General features: G+C 40.9%; 3 protein-coding genes across 3 annotated transcripts; 2 read left to right on the top strand and 1 right to left on the bottom strand.

Moving 5' to 3' along the window:
* Positions 1-12,006: 12,006 nt before the first annotated feature.
* EDB93DRAFT_1058106 (uncharacterized protein) lies at positions 12,007-12,222 on the bottom strand (the record flags this gene model as incomplete). The annotated part of the gene is made up of 1 exon (XM_041444779.1): positions 12,007-12,222. A coding segment is annotated over one exon (216 nt), but the record flags the coding sequence as incomplete, so codon positions are not given.
* A 5,465-nt stretch (positions 12,223-17,687) lies between these two features.
* On the top strand, positions 17,688-17,900 carry EDB93DRAFT_1084885 (uncharacterized protein; the record flags this gene model as incomplete). Its single annotated transcript, XM_041445864.1, has 1 exon — positions 17,688-17,900. One exon carries the CDS (start codon positions 17,688-17,690, stop codon positions 17,898-17,900), a length of 213 nt encoding a protein of 70 aa, XP_041307970.1.
* A 129-nt stretch (positions 17,901-18,029) lies between these two features.
* On the top strand, positions 18,030-18,297 carry EDB93DRAFT_1054277 (uncharacterized protein; the record flags this gene model as incomplete). The annotated part of the gene is made up of 2 exons (XM_041444728.1): positions 18,030-18,176; positions 18,223-18,297. Coding segments are annotated over 2 exons (222 nt in total), but the record flags the coding sequence as incomplete, so codon positions are not given.
* Positions 18,298-20,255: the final 1,958 nt, after the last annotated feature.

The raw sequence follows: 20,255 nt of genomic DNA, 5'->3' as shown, positions 1-20,255 counted from the left end.
ATGCGGTTCATAGCTGACATATGGCATCCAATCACTGGCAGCAAGAGATTCGAATTTCCATATTTGCATTCCCATCGGTTGGAAAGACATTGAATGCCTGATCATGATATTTGACATTGCTAGTGCAGCCTGCTGAATTTTGTTTGATATTGTCTTGATGGTACCTTGTTTCTGGAACAGTTCTATCTGAAGAAGAAAGTAGATGCGCTGTCCAACAAAAAAAATGCACATATAACATTCCTCAATCAGACCAATGTCTCGTCGGCATGTGCCAACAGACACCTACAGGCATGAGATCCTCATGCAAGTCGGCTTCTTTGCAAACTACAGTAAGGCGAATTTGGAATGAAACCTCTGTACAGAGGCCCTTTTGGACGTGGACAAGACACGGACAACGTTCATCATTCTCTCGCAATTGTGCTTATACCGCCAATACAAAGGTCATCAATTTCAATCCTTCTTCATATCTTGGGTATGAGCTGAACCACCCAATATTGAGAATCCAGAAACGAGGTAAGCCCTTAATATCACAAATGCTTTCTGCAGAGCTTTGTCAGCAGTACATCAATTGATCTGAACTTCTGAAGTCTAGAGCACCATTTGATGAGCCATTTGCATTGACACTGGATTTTGTTGATAAGGTAGATAGAGATATCTTATGGCCACAAGGCAATACAGGTATTAAAGAAAAAGAGGGCCCTGACCAGTTGGCAGACTTTGATTTATCAGAAGATCATGCTGCTTATCCAATAGTATTGAACAGCATCCAGATTCAACATGCTGAGATACTAAAAAAGTGCTGTACTGATCCAAATTTGTCAGAAGCTGAGCTTATTAAGGCCTATCATTTTATTGACCTGTCCATCTTTATCACCAATACCAACAATGACTTATATGGTCATCTTCAATCTCTGATAGACTCCTTCATTATGTCTACTAGCATCAATGTGCAAGGACATTTTGTTCTGCCACATTTCATCTCTAATCATCTGGCAAAGTTGATATACTCCACAATGTTTTCCATTCTGACCAAGGTCATGAAAATCTTTGACCCATACCAGTAAGATGCATTGTTCTCTAACATGAGCAATCACTGAGTATTTCATATATGCAGAATATTAATGAGTTCTATGAAGTAGTGGATGGAGCCTGAAATACGAACACTATTTTACTCCATCCAATGACCTTCATAATCAGTATGTATCATAGTGTTTATTGAGAGATGATTCATATTCTGGATGAGTGCCTTCTTTGGGCGCTAGTGATGCTGTATTACAGTATCTCAAGAATCCAGAAGACATCATAGACCAACCTCACAAGCATATGATCGGACATGGTGTTCTAGTTTTAAAGATGCAGGCTACTTGGAATCTGATAAAATTTATTATGGGCAACAATATGCTCTGCAAAAGTACTTCAGCATTTATTTGAGTGAAAATCCTGTGCCATGAAAAAGGGCATGGGAGGAATACCTATGGTAGGTTGAGAAGTTTAAGAAGTACCTATACTTCCTGTTGCATCAAATTCTAGGAATGTCAAAATGAGGCTCAGAAAAAATTGTCAATACTAGCTTTCAAAGGCAAAATGTCATGTATCTCTTTCATTGCCTTGTGTGCATCAGAGATTATAGCAAGTCTTTTCAGAACTCTGGTAATGACAAGTTGATCTTGCATTTCTTTGCTTGTTCTTTAGAAGCTGCCCTAAGACAGATTCAAGTATCTATTGCTAGCATTAGCACATGGGCTATTGATTTGGTCCTTGCTCCTGAGGATAACAATCCTCATCATCACTGCTACTTATTATCTAGTATGAAGCAACAATAGACATCTGAACGGCTTTTATACATACTCCAGAAGTTAATTTTGAAACATCTTCCTGGAAAGATCAGCCTTAACAAGAGCTTGTTGAGATATATTCTGTCTGATATTGCAGAATATTATTGGATCTTAAACATTCTGTCACCAAGAACTGATGATGTTCTATATGCCCATCTTGGACATACTCAAGAAACAGGTAATCACATATATGCCAGAGTGTACTGAAATCACCCCCAACTTACCAACTTAATGGCTCACCAAACCATATTATTTTGCGACCTTTGGCAGGAACTGCTGGGATTTGAAGGAGATGTTCCTGATGAAGAAGCCACCCTTTCCTTCCAGACATCATATACTCAATAATGGGCCTCCTTTAACTACTGTCAATAGCTACCCATCTGGAGGTCCTACCTCAATGCAACAACCATCTAAGTTGAACATAGGACTCAGGGCTGAGTCATATGCTAACCAATGAACGCCTCAGAGTGCATTGACCACTCAGATCATGGAACTCAAGGTGTATGAAGATGTGGTATCATTAAATTCCATAGCCTCACATATATTATAGAAGAAACAACAGAAGGCAGCTTCACACAACAACATCACAGAATATGAGGTACAATGTTTTGAACTCTATTTCTGGTCATGCTACCTTAATAGCTATTCCATAGAATCAGACAGAAAAACATTATTTGAAAAGAATGAGGGACTTGCCCTCAGCAGGTGATCTAGATGAACCACACTATTACAGGCTTGCAATGCATTATACTTCAGTTCATATCATCTGAGTTCACAGCACCAACTTGCAGCATCATTCCCTGACCTTTCCTCAGCTATTTCTATATCAGGCAACACTTTCCTGCATTACACAACCCTTGCGCGACCTTCCTGCACCTTGTGATACCCTTGCATCGCTTGCTTTCCCACGCTTTCATCGCCCTATCATCCAGGAGCATCCATCCATTATCCAGCAAGTCTTTCTGGTATGTATTTTCGTATTTTACTCAATATGGCAGCATATTAGAGCATGGACCCTGACTTACATACCTTATTACATACATTATCTCCTACTTAGCTCAGCTCAGTTTCACTTGGCAAGATACATATATAGGTCTGTATTTTTCACTCTTTACCACACTACAACACACCTTACCTTAGTGGAGTTCCCCTGTCATGTCCATAGCTAGAGTTAGAAGCTATTAGCAGTCTTTTTGTTGTCATTTATTGAGCCCTTGTTTATTGCTTATTGCATTTCGGATTTTCGGATTTTTGCTATTTTACATTTCATGTACCTGCACTTCATGCTTATGTAGCTTGCTTTGCATAGCTACTGCATGACTGTGGATTTGTTTTCTTTGCTTCCCCTTGGATCGAATATGCTTGTCCCTGCAAGCATAGCAGACTAGGCATTACTATAGATCACTATATCAGCTTCTTGTGTCCCTTCCTTGATTTGACATTTGACCTGAAGCTGAGTTGATTGTTCTTCAATGTCTCACTCAAACAGATGCTTTAAGATAATATCCACTAAGTATGTTGCCCAAAGTGTGATAATGACATCTTGGGCTCCAATTCTGAGCAACATACTTATTTTATAAATGTAAAGTTACTGGAAAGCAATACTAACAATAATAATTGGTACATCTTTAGTTTCACAGTCACTACAGGTACAATAGGGCAGGGGCTTTACATATACCATGAATAGAACCTCAAGTTTGTTTGCACTTGTAGCGAATTTTTGCATCATGAGAGGGCAGCAGTAGAGACTCACCTTTCATCACTTGATGCTAATGACCAGGAGGCAATGATAAAGCATAAAAATGCCAGGAACAGGCTAATAAGACTAGAGAACGAGGTAACTAGCTCAGTGAGAGTGAGAAACCAACACTGATATTATAAGTACCTAGAGAATGAGGTGATCAGCTAGGTATAGTATCAGTATGAATGAGCAAATGAGCTGTAATGCCAGATGTACCTCAGTGAGAGTGAGAAACCAACACTGAGGTGTGTAACTGTGAGATACGTGCAATATGTATCATGAGGTTACATAACAATCAAGAGCCTTGTGACGATGGTGAAAGAATAAAGGAACTGTACAGTATGAGGATATGATAATGGGACCGTACAGTACGAGATAGAGACACACATATCAAGAAGTCAAGAAGATAATGTACACATGATGCGCAAGAATAATGCATATGTGGTATATAAGAAGATGATGCGTAGTACACATGTGCTAACACAGGCCAGGATGGTCATGAGGGAAAGCTACAGATAAGCTCACCATATCTAAACCTCAAACCTACACAACTTCAATGCATATTACATAGCTGCTGCATTTTTGTTCCTTGTTTATTATCTGTTGGAGCGAAGCCCTATGTGTATGTACTGTATATATAATTTTTCTGGTTTCAAATGATGGATCTCATTCAATGGTCCTGACCAAGGCAAGGACATTAACACCAACTGAAGGCGATGAGAATAGTGGATCTCAATATCTTCATTATCTATGTTCTTTGTTTGTGCTTTTTGAGAGAGATGTTGCCAAGCAATGTTTCAAATATTCTTGTGCTAGTGATGTGCTTAAAAAGGGATTTCAGGCAGTCAGATTCATTAAGTATATGTTTTATGTGCTATGCTTTCATGGCTAGCTCTATTCAGAGGATGTTGAGCTGCCTAGTGTAGGCTGCATCAAGAAAATACTCAAAGGGCCTTGAAGAAGTAAATGATGTCTTTTGGATGATCTGCAGGTAGTTGGGTTTTCCTGCAAAGGGAAATCACAGTGAAGAACAATCAACTCAGCTCTAGGTCAAATGATGAATTAAGGGGAGAGACATAAGAAGTTGATATAGTGATCTATTATGATGTCTAGGCTGCTATGCTTGCTGAGACAAGTGTATTCAATTCAAGGGGAAGCAAGGAAACAAATACACAGTCGCGCAGCAGCTGTGCAAAGCAGACAATGTAAGTGCAAAGCATGAGAAAGTTACATATGATTAGCATGGGAACATAAAATGCAAAATGAAACAAGCAATAAACAAGAACTCAATGAATAACAACAAAAAAGACTGCTAATAGGTTCTAACTCTAGCTATGGACATAATGGGAGGAACTCTACTAAGGTAAGGTGTTGTCTAGTGTAGAGTGAAAAATGCGAACCTATATATGTATCTCACTAAGTGAGACTGAGCTGAGCTGAGTAGGAGATAATGTATGTAATAAAGTATGTAAATCAGGGTCTATGCTCTAATATGGTGCCATTTTGAATAAAACACAAAAATATATAGCAGTGAGACTTGCTGGACAGTGGATGGATGCTTCTGAATGATAGGGTGATGAAAGCACAGGAAAGTCGCACAATGCAAGAAAGTGTCGCCTGATATAAAAATAGCTGAGAAAAAGTTAGGAAAACATGCTGCAGGTTGGTGCTGCAACCTTGGGTGGTATGAACTAAAGTATAAGGTATTGCAAGCCTACAATAGTGCAAATCTCTATAGTGTATGTTTCAGATGTTAATATGAGTATTGAAAACAGTGGTTCTGAGCTCAGCATTACGACCATTCCTACACTGCTAAACACACCTTTAGGGCACTGCTTTGTTCATGGCTGCTGACTTTTTGCAACAGATGTTTCCCATTGACAAAAAAGACAAAGGAAAAGTTTGCCCAGCACAAATTAAATGTGGTGTACATCACAACCTAGAGTCTTTTATCCTTGTTCTATTCTATGCAATCATGAAATGCACCTTGAAAGATGGATTTTCCGAACAGGATACAAACAAACACCCATCCATCTGTCCTTTCCATATCTTTAAATGTCCATTGGTGCATTTTCCTATTATATTTCCATTTTTCTTAATCGTTTTCCATCGCTAATGCTTGGCTTTGCACTTTGCATGCAGCTAAGATCCTATTACATACTCACGTACTATTTTTAGCTTATTCAGATCATTACATTGGACCTGCACGCCTAGCGACACTTAGTTACTTTAATTATACCCCTCCTATACTCTATATTCTGGCTCAATTTTCCACCTACTTTTCCTCTATACTTAGCTATGAAGGGAATTTTACTTGTTGTTGCAGTGACTATCTAAGTCTCACTTGCTCATTATCTGCCTTTGCCTTATCATCAGCCAACATTAGTTGAGGTGATATTAGTTGTCTTGTCTTGTCTCTCTTTCATCTCTCTCTCTTGTTCAATTTTTGTCTTCATTCGTACACACTATTTTGGTGTCACATACTTCGCCCATTGCCCATTGTGCTGTAATAATGGTTGCTGTGCTGGGCTCAAAAGGACCTATTTTGATATATCTTTCAGATAGTCATTCCTTTACCTTAGGTTCGCATTTTTACTGCTTACCTAATCATGTTCCCCTTGACTTAGTACTCTGGCACTTGCACTCTATACCTCTCTCAGGATTCTACTGAATACTCCCTGCTAATGCTTTTGAAAGTAGTTACAGTTACTGACCACTAGACTACCCACCCTCTACCGATCACTATTACATTTTCTGCCATTCTTTTATTTCCTCTGAGTCCAGACTAGTGATGTTCCCGGCTTGGCTCAGCTCAAAAGCCAAGGCTAGGGCTCAGCCTGACAAGGCTCAGGCTTTGGAAAATGGTAAGCCAGGCCTGCATAGACGGCTCAGTCTGGGCCAGGGCTTGTTACCAGAAAAAATCAAATTTCATCTAGTGTTAGTATATGTACCTCTGCATCCTCAGAATCATCAATATCACTCGCTAAGCCATTATCATCCGAGTCTCGGAACAAGAGGTCCCTTTTGATCATACACTTGAGACACTGGAGAGCTTCGACAATATCAGATTTCAACCGGTTCCGTCGCTTACTAATAGTAATGCCAGCAGACGAGAAGGCCTGTTCACTCGACACCGAAGATCCCATTATTGAGAGGAAGTCTCTTGCTATCGCAGCCCAGACAGGATAGCGAGGAGCATTAACTGCCCACCACTGGACAATGGTTTGACCACCAAGGTGGTCTTTCGAGTTAAGGTATGCATTGAAGTCTTGCAGCCATGGCTTCGCAGGATCATAGGTGGGACTCAAAGCAGTGGGAGTGGACATCATGTCTTCATCGTCAGATAGCTCCCGCATGAGATTTGTGAGCTTTCAGCTCCCTGCATTGGCAGCACCATGAGCCTTTTTGTGGGAATGCAATTCAAGGTCAGCAGTGTTATCTGCGCTGATTACCTTGGCTGATGGCATCACAACCCGTTTAGGACATTGCGCACTGGCAGGTGCTTCGTCATGATCGGAATAGACATGTGGGGCCGCCATCTGCAGATTCTGGAGTTAAGTGGGCTCAAATTGATTTTTTAGGCGATGAAGACCCGGGTAGAAATAAACTATGTAGTTATCCGGTGTTTTCCGTACAAAGATCAAAGCCACGGCCTTGGCTTGAAATACTGGAGGCCGAGCCTTGAGCCTTATGAGGCCACCCTCAAGGCCCGGCTGGGCTCGGCCTAAATAAGCCCAGTCAGGCCCGGCCCAGGGCTTGAGGCCAGGCTTTGCACATCACTAGTCCAGACCTAGTTCAGAAACCCTTTAGGGTCAAATATGCTTGTCTCAAGCAGTAGCAGGCAGAGCAAGACCCAACAATATTCTGCAGAGCCACACAGATTCAGGCTATGTCCCACTCTCAGAAAATAAATAGTGTTGTCCTTTGAGCTACTTCCCCCCCCCCACTAATAATACCACAGTCATGTCCCACTTTTAGAGAGTGTGTTATGTTGTCTTTTTTGAGCTGCTTTCTCCACACTAATAATACCACAGCAATATCTTATTCTCAAAATGTATATGATATCATCTTTTGAGCTGCTTTCCTAGCATACATTTTCAATTCACACTTCATTATCTCTTGAGCTCATAGCCTCATTTGTAACCAATATGTTTGGTTGTATCTGTATCTACTTTCTCTGTCACATATATATTGTATATCACTGCATACCTAAATTTTAAGCCTCCATATCTAACTTTCTTGTCATTGATAACTGTGTTCTTTTCATTGTACCAGTCAATGGATGTCGTTGTATCTGACTTATTTGTGTAATAAGAATAAGAGAGAATAAAATTAAAATTAAATATTCAAAGTGGAATATGGAAGTATGAAAAAACATTTAGATGGGGGAGGCTCCAGACCACATCTGCTATCACACTCAGCACCAACATTATGAGGAACATATGGAGATATTGACACAGGAAGGCAGGCAGTAAGCATCTTAAAAGGCTGGGAGAAGCCTCCAGCTGAAGGAGCAGGGGGAGGGGGGGGGGTCTCTCAGACTATATTTTTGCTACATAAAAATAGAGTCTGACAGTACATGGGAACATCTTCAAAGTGCTGCCAAGGGTAGACTACAGGAAGACATGAGAGAGGTACTGCTACATTCAGAGGTCTTGTAGTCACATTAGACAGTAGGTCTCAGAGGCTACCTTAAACTATAGGAATGGGAGGAAAATGCTACCAAGGGTTTACCTGAGGAATTTACCACATCCTAAAATACTTGACCCTTTCTGTATCTCATTCTTCTTACATTCTCTTACCTTCATTGACACCTTTTAAAAATTTTATACCATGCAATTGCCATCTCAGAAAACAAATTCAAGGCTAGAGGAGTCCAAATTTAAACCTTAGATTATGGACTAGATGAAGTGAGAGATAGGGGATTGGCCTGTTGATAAGACAGTAAGTTTTTCCTGCATAATCCATTCTACCTTCCATTGATGTATGCCATAACAGGTTCTCGACAAGTTATTTACAGTGGAAAACGGACAGTCAAATAGATGGTTTAGAGACACCCCCCATTGATTCCTTGATGAAGACTTGTTCAAAACTGAGGAAGAAGGACTTGGACAATGTAAAGAGTAAATCTCTGCTGGGCTCAGCAGAAATTGTACTACATAGTCAACAATGTTTAGGTAGATCTTAGTATGACCTATGCTGCTATACTTGCAGAGCAAGTGCGTTTGATCCTAAAGGGATTGCTAATTGGTATTAGTAGTAAAAATGTGTCAGTAATGCAAAGAACAGAATGTCTGATGGTGCGAAACATTGTTTGAAGGTAATCCGATGATGTCCGAAGGTACTTATCCAATGTCCGAAGCCAAAGTGCAATGTCCGAGATTTCGGACTTTCAGACTTCATGATAATAGGTCGGAAACTTTATAACGAGTGTCGGATTGCGAGTGGTATGCGCGAGTATGATGAGTGACGGAGTATGACGGTGAATGAATGGTAATATTTCGCAATGCAACTAAGAACTACGAGAATATTCTGGGTGATCTGCAGAGTCGGAAAATAGCTCCTAACTACTGGATGATGATTGCTACAGGTCACTACAGAGTATTTGAATAAGTACATAGAAATTTGGAATACTACAGGCAAAGATAGTAGCAATATATTTCGGGTCCAATATCCTATGTAATAAGACATGAGGTGCTGCGGACATGTAATAACACAGTCCGAATGTCAGAAAACATGCATGGGAATAACTACGCACCTAGTGAGGCTAGTTTGGATGGACAGGACACAGGATGGACAAGTGCGCACGAAGTGCGATCAGCCGATGCGATGTCCAAAGGTCCGATGTGCCGGATCCGATATGGAGTGGCTCGGACATGTGCGAAAGTGCATCAGACATGTACGCATATGTTTTGGATGTTGACGTGAGTATGTAAATATGTGGTTTTGAGCCCAACTCCGTGACCATCGTTACAATGATGTTCACCCTGTGAACACAAAGGAAAAGAACAAAGCTTTACTCCATATGTTAGCCATTTGACTTTTAATATTAGCTGTGAGCAGTCCCTACCAGTGATGAGCAATGGTAGTTGCTCAGAGACAATTTGCAATAATGAGGAGCACAATGTGCTCACAATCAATCATACAGCTTCTGATTTTAGTCAGTAGTGGATAATCAGTTAGACTATCTGAAGGCCTGTTAGAAACAAGTGAGGGCATTGACCTTGCTTTTCTTGCCAGCTGAAATGTTGTCATCAATGAGTGACAAATTGACCCTATGCTTCTCACACTTTCTGCTGAAACTTCAAGGTGAATAATAAACAACACATTTCCATTTAACTTTCTGCATCCTTGTGTTTTTGTTTTTTCACAAAGCATCCTTCACTAAAGAGAAAGACTGTCATCTCATTGGACTCAGATGATGATGTCAGTAGTGGCACAGTCAATAAACAGTCTACAATAAATACAACTATTGAATCAAGTAAGAATTAAGAATCAATGAAAATCAAGTACAAAGAGTGAATGAACATCATGGAGAATAAATGGTAGCAGTGTCATCAATATCATCACACTCATATTTTGCAATAGCTCTGTGAAGAGCATCATTAGTATGACTGTCAGTAATGCTGCCAGTATCAGGTAGCAGACATTCATTGTCACCATCAGAATCATCCAATAATATCTGAAATTTCATCTTCTTTTGGGATGCTACCCATCCTTGAGTAAAGTTAAGTTGCTCCTTTTTTAGGAGGAACTCGACAATCTGCAGGGCCTCCATCAGCATTGTGGAGATATGATTCTGTTTCTTAGTGTCAGTTTCACCACTTAAAGAGAAGACCCATTCACATGAAACAATGAAGGCCTATATAGGTAGGTAGTCCATTGCAATGACAAATATAGTTGGCAAAACTGTCTCAGAAAACTAGCAAACCTGGTGGTCAATGATGAGAGATATAACTTGAGAAGATACACAACTCTCACCTGTCAAAATCGAAGGATATTTGTTCAGTTGCTGCTGAGAGTAGCCATGATGTACGTCCTAAATTCTTGATTAACTGTTTGGGCACCCTTGTGAACACTTGGTAGTGTTGTCTTGTTAATTAAGGGTCTTATATGAATGTTGTGTATAATCACAACACTATCATATATGATGAAGACTTCTTGCCAGTCCTTAAATGCACGATCTCTGACTAATAAAATAAAGTTTCATAGGAGGTAATATAATGAGTTCTTGGGAGAGTTTAGTTTGTTGTCCTCTTCTTGTTATTGTGGTGTAAAATGTATTCTGAATAGTAAATATTATAAGTATGTTGCATCCTAGTAGGTTGTGTTTCAAGTTTGTCGTGTTCTCCTAGTTCATGTCTTCCCTTCCATTGAATGAGAGAGTCTTATGGGAAAAGTATGAGAGCTGTCACTCTATTGGAGCCTGTAGTGTAGAAGGCTCATTGAACTACTGCTATTCGACCTCTGCAAATGGATATATCAATCTACCCATACATATCCCCATTACACTTGTTAATTTCTAGAAAGTATCATAAAATCAATAAATCTTGATTTGGATAGCAAATAGAATGTTGAAAACCCTGGACCTAAGCTGATATGGTAAGTGTTGTAGAGATTCGCACTATTACAGACTTACAACATATTATACTCTAGTTCATACTACCCGGGTTCGCAGCACCAACTCATAGCATCATTCCCTAGCCTTTTCCCAGCTATTTCCATATCGGGTGACACTTTACCACGATGTGTGACCCTCGTGCTGTCCTGCATGATGTGGGAATCATACATGGACAAGTCTTATCCAAGTGTAATTGTGGTGTCATTACATTCTTACATGAATTTATATAGGACCCTCGGTTATTAAGACAGCGCAACCTTCCCGCGCCTCGCATCACTCACTTTCCTGCACTTTTATTGCCCTATCATCCAGGAGCATCCATCCACTGTCCAGCAAGTCTCACTGGTATCTATTTTCGCATTTTAGTTAATATGGCACCATATTAGAGCATAGACCCTGACTTACATACCCTATTACATACATTATCTCATACTCAGCTCAGCTCAGCCCCACTTAACAAGATACATATATAGGTCCGCATTTTTCACTTTTTACCACATTACACCACACCTTACACTAGTGGAGTTTCTCCATCATGTCCATAGCTAAAGTTAGAAGCTATTAGCAGTCTTTTAGTTGTCATTCATTGAGCCCTTGCTTGTTGCATTTCACATTTTTGCTATTTCGCATTTTGTGTTCCCATGCTTGGTGCTTATGTTGCTCACTTCACACAGCTGCTGCACAACTGTGGATTTGTTTTCCTTGCTTCCCCCTGGATCGAACATGCTTGTCCCTGCAAGTATAGCAGCCTAGGCATCACACTAGATCACTATATCAGCTTCTTATGTCCCTTCCTTAGATTTATCATTAAGCAGTTGTGTTCTTCCATCAGCAAATTGGCCATCTTTCATCTGCACCCTTGTTTTGAGGACTCTCCCATCTCGCCCATGCACAGGGTTACCATTCTTGCCCAACAATGTTGTTTCCACTCCCCACTCCTGAATTACCTTTGGCATGTAATGTGTGGATAGTGCCCTGTCTGCTTGTTTCAGGTGCATGGATGCATTATTGAACATGAGGACATGAGCATTTAGAGTGCGCGCTCAATCCAACCCTTCCTTTGTTTACCCCCCTGACTACATCCAAACAGTGCTGGGGTCTCTCACACCTACGTCACTGATGCCAGTCACACATTCACAGCTGCCACCCTTCTTTTACATCTCTTCGCTTCACACAATGTCATCCGAGATTTCTTCAGGTACAGAGTGGCAGAGATTGGGCACCTTATTCCATTCATGGAACAGGTTGAGAGAGTTGGAGAAGGACCCATGAGAGCGGTTGGAGGGGCTATTGTTATGATTGTGAGCTATCTCTTTCATTTTTTGTGCCTGCTCGGAATGGTTCTGATGTAGGCTCTAGACAATTCTGCAAGCAGTGCTCTTGTATAGAGTGCATAGTCTTGCCATTGTAACGATGGTCGCGGCGCTGGGCTCAGAACCAGTCAATCTAACACTTACGTCCCATACCATTCCTCGACCTCCCTTGACCTTCCAAAGTCCATGCACACTTGTCCGAACCTTCCACAGGCAGTTCTTATATTCCAAGGCCCATCCAAACCTCACGAGTTACCATACCATGTTCTATCCTCGTCCTTTTGACTTCGCTGGTGCATTTTCCTTTATTCTATCTATATGTTGACTATGTCTTAGTGCTACATGGATAAATCCCACTGGCATCCTATCGGGAGCCTTGGAATACATATAAACAGTACACATCATAGCTTATTACATAGGTTCGGACTTGCTTATCTCGCTACTAGTTTCGCCTATGGATTCCGGTCTCTCACAAAAGTAGGATATAATCTCGCTTGCTGGCTACTGATACTTCACTTCACTTCCCATACTTTGAGTTGTAATTAGTAGAGTCACCTCAGTATATTCGTAACTGCGCAATCGATCTTTGTTCATTCAGAACGATTGTTTGGCTAGACCGCTGCCAATCCTGCACCTCATTTATTCTTGAGTTCCGATAGATTAGCGTTGTTCTGGACTTCGGACGTTTCACAAAGTCTTATATTATTCAACACATTGACACACCGACATCTCAGAAGGCATTGTGCTACTTTGGACAACACTTTTGCAGCTTCAGACGACCTTCGGTCACATTGGACAAGTATCTCAGTACTTCGGACGTAGTCTTGAAACTTCAGATGAACATTAGAAAGGTTTACTTCCAATATCTTGTCTACTCTCTGACTGTATAAGACTTCCCTTGCATTATCAAGGTAGTTCTTTAGGTTGTCTCTTGGGACGAAGCATACTTGCATCTCTCAGGACTAGGGACTCACATTCTGTAGAGCCCAGCCCAGGATTACTCTTTACACCATGTATGGTGTTGGTCTGCCTATGATCAAGCTGTGGATGAGCCACCTGAGTGTCATTGATGATGTGTTAAAGCTTGTCAATTCTGCCATGAGGTGCATAGATTTGCATTGCATTTATAATATGTATTGTGATCCTCCTTTGTCGCAGGTTTGTGCTAGACCCAAGCAACAGTCATCATGCTGACATGGACCTGTACCTATTGCAATACTGACATAGCATACAAAGAGTCGAAGCATCTCAGAAACACTCACAGGAAGCTGTGTCTGTTGTCATCAAAGAAACATTCCAATAGTGATTGGCCAATTCCAGTTCTTAATGGTGTGCACTGCTGCGCTTTTCTCTACAGAAATTGTTGCTATTCAGGATCTATAGACCATGTTCGTGAATATTGTCACTCTGCTAAATGTTGTGGACCTGAGGAAGGAGCGACACCTAACAGCATCTATAAAGATGCCCTCTTCCTCTCACCTCCTGACTTGGGACAATATATTAGCAATAAATTTTTGACTGCCCCAGGGCTTCAAGCTTCCAATCAGTCATCAGTGCATATTTTCTTAGTTCTATTTGTGCTATATGTGTTTATGATAGATGTCTTGCTTCGCAGACTATCATTGAGGCTGCACCATCTAGCAGTCCTTCTGATGGTGTGATGGGCCAGTATATAGCAAACCGTGCACTTAAGGCCTGGCAAGAAGTCTTCACTGTGTATAATAGTATTGTTATTATACACAACATCTATATAAGACCTTTAAGTAACAAGACAGTGCCTAGTGCACTTACACCACCTGCCCAATGGTACAGAAGGTTCCCATACAGTTGCTAAGGATGAGCAATCTATGTGCCTAGCACACTTACACCCACTCTCACAACTCCCACATGACATGACAGGTGGCCTGCCTGCCTCCCATTCATGTGTGCTGCCACCCCAATATAGCAGAGACCCAAAAGCCTCACTCCTACAGGTACCAGCTGCAGAATGAATGCATGTAGAACCTGACATACTGGATGCAGAAGGTTTAACAGATAGCAGTGATGATTTCTATTGTGTTATCAACATCCCAGAATTTGATACTTTGCAGCTCATGATTATGTTTCAACCTAACCTCAAGCTTATGGTATGCAGCCATTGTCGGTGTGCTGTTTTTTTCAGACCACATTGCTGGACATGTCTAAAAGAATCACAAAAAACTTCTCCCATGCTCATTCCAGAAGTCGCAGCTTGAGGAAGCTGTAATGAAAGCCAGCAAGAGGGTTTAGGCTGTGGCATCCTGTGACCAGCTATCAGCTTTACCTGCCCAATTTTTACCACCCCTACCTTGGTTGCATTGTAGAAAGTACAACTCAGCGAGGTGCTAACTAAGCTCCAGGTTGATATATAAATGTTGTAGGTCGTGCACTGCCTAGTCTGCTATACTTGGTGAGACAAGTGTGTTTGATCCTAAAGGGGAAGCAAGTGCAGCAAAGGTCTAGAAATGCATGTGGAAGGTGCAACTGATGCGAAGTGTGGGAACGTGTGCATGTGCATGGGAATGCATTGGAGGCATGGAAATGTGTTAGAGGCACACACTGGGAAAGCAGCGCATGTGCATGGGAAAGCGAAGCACACTCGATGTGCCAGTGGTTTAAGCAATGATAGAGATATGAGGCAATGGAAGTAAGTGTAGAGCAAAGCGATAGAGAATGTAATATGAGAGATAGAGTGCCAATAGCTACTGTGATGTAGGCTTATTGGGAGTTTCTATTCCAATGCTCAGAAAATGAATTCCTACTGCAACTACTGGGAAAGAAAACTTGGGAAAGCGAAAACTTCCTAAAGATATCTACTGCTGGCACTTAAGTATGTGCCTAAGCGCTGTCAGCGAAGCCGAGCTGAAGCACTACCAAGCTAAGTATGTAAAGCTATATGTAAGTAAGGGTCCATGACAAAATAAAGGTGGTATAATATGTAAATAAGTTCAGAATGGAAATATGTGCACTAGGGAACTTGGTAGACAGTGGATGGATGCATCTGGATGGCTGGCGCTATAGGCTGCTTAAGCGCAGGAAAGCACATGCGCGCATGCAACACGTGGCGCAGGAAAGGTGCACACACATCATGTGATGCACGGTGTAGAAAGCTGATCTCCGCTGGGCTCAGCAGAAATTGTACTACCTAGACAACAAATATTTAGGTAGATCTTAGCACGACCTATGCTGCTATACTTGCAGAGCAAGTGCATTCAATCCTAAAGGGATTGCTAATTGGTATTAGTAGTAAGAATGTGTCAGTAATGCAAATAACAAAATGTCTGATGGTGCAAAACGATGTCCAAAGGTACTTATCCAATGTCCGAAGCCAAAGTGCAATGTCCGAGATTTCGGACTTTCAGACTTCACAATAATAGGTCAGAAACTTTATAACAAGTGACGGAGTATGACAGTGAACGAATGGTAATATTTTGCAATGCAACTAAGAACTATGAGAATATTCTGGGTGATCCGCAGAGTCGGGAAATGGCTCCTAACTACTGGATGATGATTGCTACGGGTCACTACAGAGTATTTAAGTAAGTACATAGAAATTCGGAAAACTACAGGCGAAGATAGTAGCAATATATTTTTGGGTCCGATGTCCTATGTAATAAGACACGAGGTGCTGCGGACATGTAATAATGTGGTCCAAATGTCAGAAAACATGCACGGGAATGACTACGCACCTAGTGAGGCTAGTTCGGATGGACAGGACACGAGATGGACAAGTGCGCGCGAAGTGCGATTGGCCGATGCGATGTCCGAAGGTCCGATGCACCGGATCCGATACGGAGTGGCTTGGACATGTGCGCATATGTTTCAGGTGTTGACGTGAGTATGGAAATACGTGGTTTTGAGCCCAACGCCGCGACCATCACTACAACAGGAAAGCGGCACCTCATATGGGAATGGCTGAGGATAACTTAGGAAGTGATGCTGCAAGTTCGTGCTATGTGCTGTGCAGGTGTAAAGTGCAATATTGCACCATGAGAGGCATGAGTCTCTACAGCGTGACCATGAATCAGGCTTTTAATGTCAATATTGCTCTTACACAGCAAAATCTATGGGCAGTATTTCAACTCATAGCCATCAGTTATACCCTGGCAAAGTGCCCTATATTCCCAAGGATGAACCTTCTGTTCCAGTGCAGTGCCTCTTCCAGGGAAAATATTACTTCGTGATACATCCAATTCTGCAAAATGCTAGCCCAAATAATATATTTGTAGCATTCTATTCATCGCTCTCAGCTCAATATATGAATGGCACATTTGTAGATGTTCAGACAACCAATGGTTCTGGTCCTGATGACCTGCCACCATTTCTGGTCAATACTGGATGGGCTGATGCTATGGCCAGTGCTCAGGAGGGTGACTCTATTTGGTTTTCTCAGATGGAAGGACTAGGAAAAAAATATTTTTCATCCATTTGTTTTGTATCTGGAGTGGATCCCAGGGTCCTGGAAGCTTTGACATCTTAGTGGACTTACTTGTATATATTCATAGGTGTTTCATATCTTACACTTTACTTATACTGGTAGAAGCCGGCCATTTCAGATATTGCAGGAAACAGATTCTGTTGCCACATATAGCCACTATTGTGATAGACTTGTACTGATAGTACTATGTGCTCATATGCTTCAGCAAACTGGTCAGGATAGCAATTTTATGGATGAGAAAAATGAGGACGAGGAGGATGAGGATAAGAAGGCTCAGGAGGACTAGGTTGAAGACTTTGAGGATGAGGAATCTGATGTGTATGGTGACTGGGATGAGGGTTTTGATCTAGATAAAGATCACAAAGGCAAGGATAGAGAAAATGCTAACAACAGTGGTGATGATCAAAGGTGGCCAGGGAATGCCTCATCTAGAGATGATGAACCAGTGTCACCCTTAACTTCTACGGCAGTAGAGGATGTTGGCCTTAGGTCCAATTATCTGATAGTTCTGCATCCCACTCTTATTCAATTTGCCAAAACGTTGAGAGACTACTTTCAAAGGTCAGACCCTTAATTATCTCAGAAATCTCTTCTGTAGGCATATCATCAGATGGTCCTAGCCATATTCACTACTCAAGCTGATGGCAGTCAGCTGGGTCCTCTCTATTCCCTAGTAGATACATTTGCTATGTCCATCAGCATAGACACTCATGCCCGCTTCATGCCTCCTCATTTGATATCTAGCCACCTTGCTAAAGTGGTGTGTGTTGAGGCAAATGTGTTTGATGAACTCACGAGGTTAATTCAAGAATACCCTATTTTCTACAACCACTTGAATAATCTCCAACTTCCTGTCGCAGTCCAGCTTACCATTTTTCTAAATGGTATTGGCCATTATGACAATACTACAACCACTGAAGACATATCAAACTAAGCTGGAGTGTCTGTTGGGACTATCTACAACTGCTACAAACAGGTGATGATTGTAATCTTGTAACTTCATGACTGGATAATTTATTTTGATCTGCTTGACCATGAGGATTAAATTGAGTAAAAGTAAATGAAAGTTTATGTGGAAAGTAAGATATGTTGTAAATGGAGGGGAGGTTTTTTTTGTGTAGATGGAACTCTGTCCCCTCTACATGAGAAACCTGATTGGCATAGGGAAGGTTTCTTCAACAAGAATTTGGACTATTTTCTAACAGCCCAGGTAAGTATTGGTTTAGTGTGTAATACAGTAACTTACAGTTAAAAAGGTTGTTATATTTCCTCATAACCTTCATATTGTAAACTATATCATTGGTGTACCTGGGTTTCTGCATGACTCAAACATATTCACAGAAATGAGAGTTTCCTGGCATCCTGAGTCAGTTTTTAATGTAGGAGAGTGATTGTGGGTGGACTTGGCATATGCTGCATGAACTTGGTGTGTGCCACCATATAAATGGCCACTGGGAGGGAGTTTGACAGAGGACCAAAAGACATTCAATTGTAGCCTGTCAATAATGAGTATGGATCACAATACATATTCATAGTCCTTACCAAATGTCTATGTCTGTGTTCATTCTGAGTATTTTTTGATTCTATTAAGGGCCAGTTTTAATCACTGCAGGAGCTTCGCATCTCAATCCAAAGTCAGAAGGACCTCGAATATACAAAAATGTAGATCTATTTGTGCTCCATTTGGTACAATTTAATTATTAAAATTGAGAAAAAATTAAACCATGGAGACTCAAATGTCTACTTCTACCAACAACCCAACCTGTAGCATTTGTTATGTGTACTCATACTTCATATTTTTTTAAGAAAGAACCATTTGCATTGCTAAACAATCAGTTGTATAATGTCATAGTGTGGACCTAGTATTTCAGTTTTGATCAAGACCACGCTCCACAGCAATACAATGAATCTGAGCCTCCTCCTCTTCTTGATGTACATGAGATAGCTCAAGTTCAATTCTTGCAAATTCCATTTGCTGAATCATCCTCTCCTGTTGGTGGAGGTGGTCTTGTTCAGCAAGACACATTGCATACTCTCACTCATCATGAGCCCAGACTTTGCTCTCAAGTTTCATATACTTATAGTGTTTATGCTTGGTATGACTCTTACATTTGCTATTGAGGTATATCATTGAAGATTCTGCTATTTGGGACATCCTTTGTGTGGTCTGGTCAAGAATACTGCTGTCAGGGCATTTGCATGATGAAGAGGGAGGATGGCTAAACTGAGGTAATGCATCTTATCAGTGATTCTAGTAGAAGATGAATGACACAGGAAATGAATGTTTATATGCCAAAATGAGTTGAAACTGGTTTGATAAAGGCCTTAGGGTCCTTTTTGAAGAGTCATTGAACCTCCAAATCCTTATCATTCGAAAATACTGCATATGCATCCTGTAAGTAGACAATATCTCTCGAACTACCACCCTACTTCTTCTTCTGACCTTGCTCCTTGGCATCCTTTGCCAAATTAGAGAAAAGCTTGATGCATTGAAAAACAATTAACTCAGCTCCAGATCAAATGATGAATAGAGGGAAGGGACACAAGAAGCTAATATAGTGATCTAGTGCAATGCCTAGGCTGCTATACTTGCTAAGGTAAGTATATTTGATCCAAGGGAAAGCAAGAAAATAAATCCATAGTCATGCAGTGGCTGTGCAAGGTGAGTGATGTAAGCACGAAGTGTGGGAAAGTTGCACACAATTAGTGCGAATGCACAGGAATATGAAATACAAAAGTATAAAAATGCAAAATGAAACAAGTAATAGACAAGGGCTCAATGAATGACAATAAAAATATTACTAATAGATTCTGACTCTAGCTATAGATATGATTGGAGAACTCAACTAAGGTAAGCTGTTATGTATTAAAGAATGAAAATGTGGACCTATATATGTATCTCGCTAAGTGAGACTGAGCCAAGCCAAGTAGAAGATAATGTATGTAATAAGGTATGCCAAGGTCCATACTCTAATATGATGTCATTTTAAATAAAATATGAAAATACATACCAGTGAGACTTGCTGGACAGTGAATGAATGCTCCTGGATGATAGGGCAATGAAAGTATGAAAAAGTAAGTGATGTAAAGGCATCTCGAGGCATAGAAAAGTCGTGTAAGGGTCATGTGATGCAGAAAAGTGTCACCTGATATGGTAATAGCTGGGGAAAGGCTATGAAATCATACTGTGAGTTAATACTGCGAACTCGGGTGATATGAACTGAAGTATAAGGTGTTGCAAGCCTACAATAGTGCAAATATCTACAGCAACCTGGAGTGATACCTGTAT

The sequence above is a fragment of the Suillus bovinus genome, assembly GCF_016758785.1.
Source record: "Suillus bovinus strain UH-Sbo-P2 chromosome Unknown EDB93scaffold_25, whole genome shotgun sequence".
In the NCBI taxonomy this organism is placed as follows: Eukaryota; Fungi; Basidiomycota; class Agaricomycetes; order Boletales; family Suillaceae; genus Suillus; species Suillus bovinus.
Note: the sequence above shows the minus strand (reverse complement) of the source record. Positions and strands in the feature narration are given on the sequence as shown.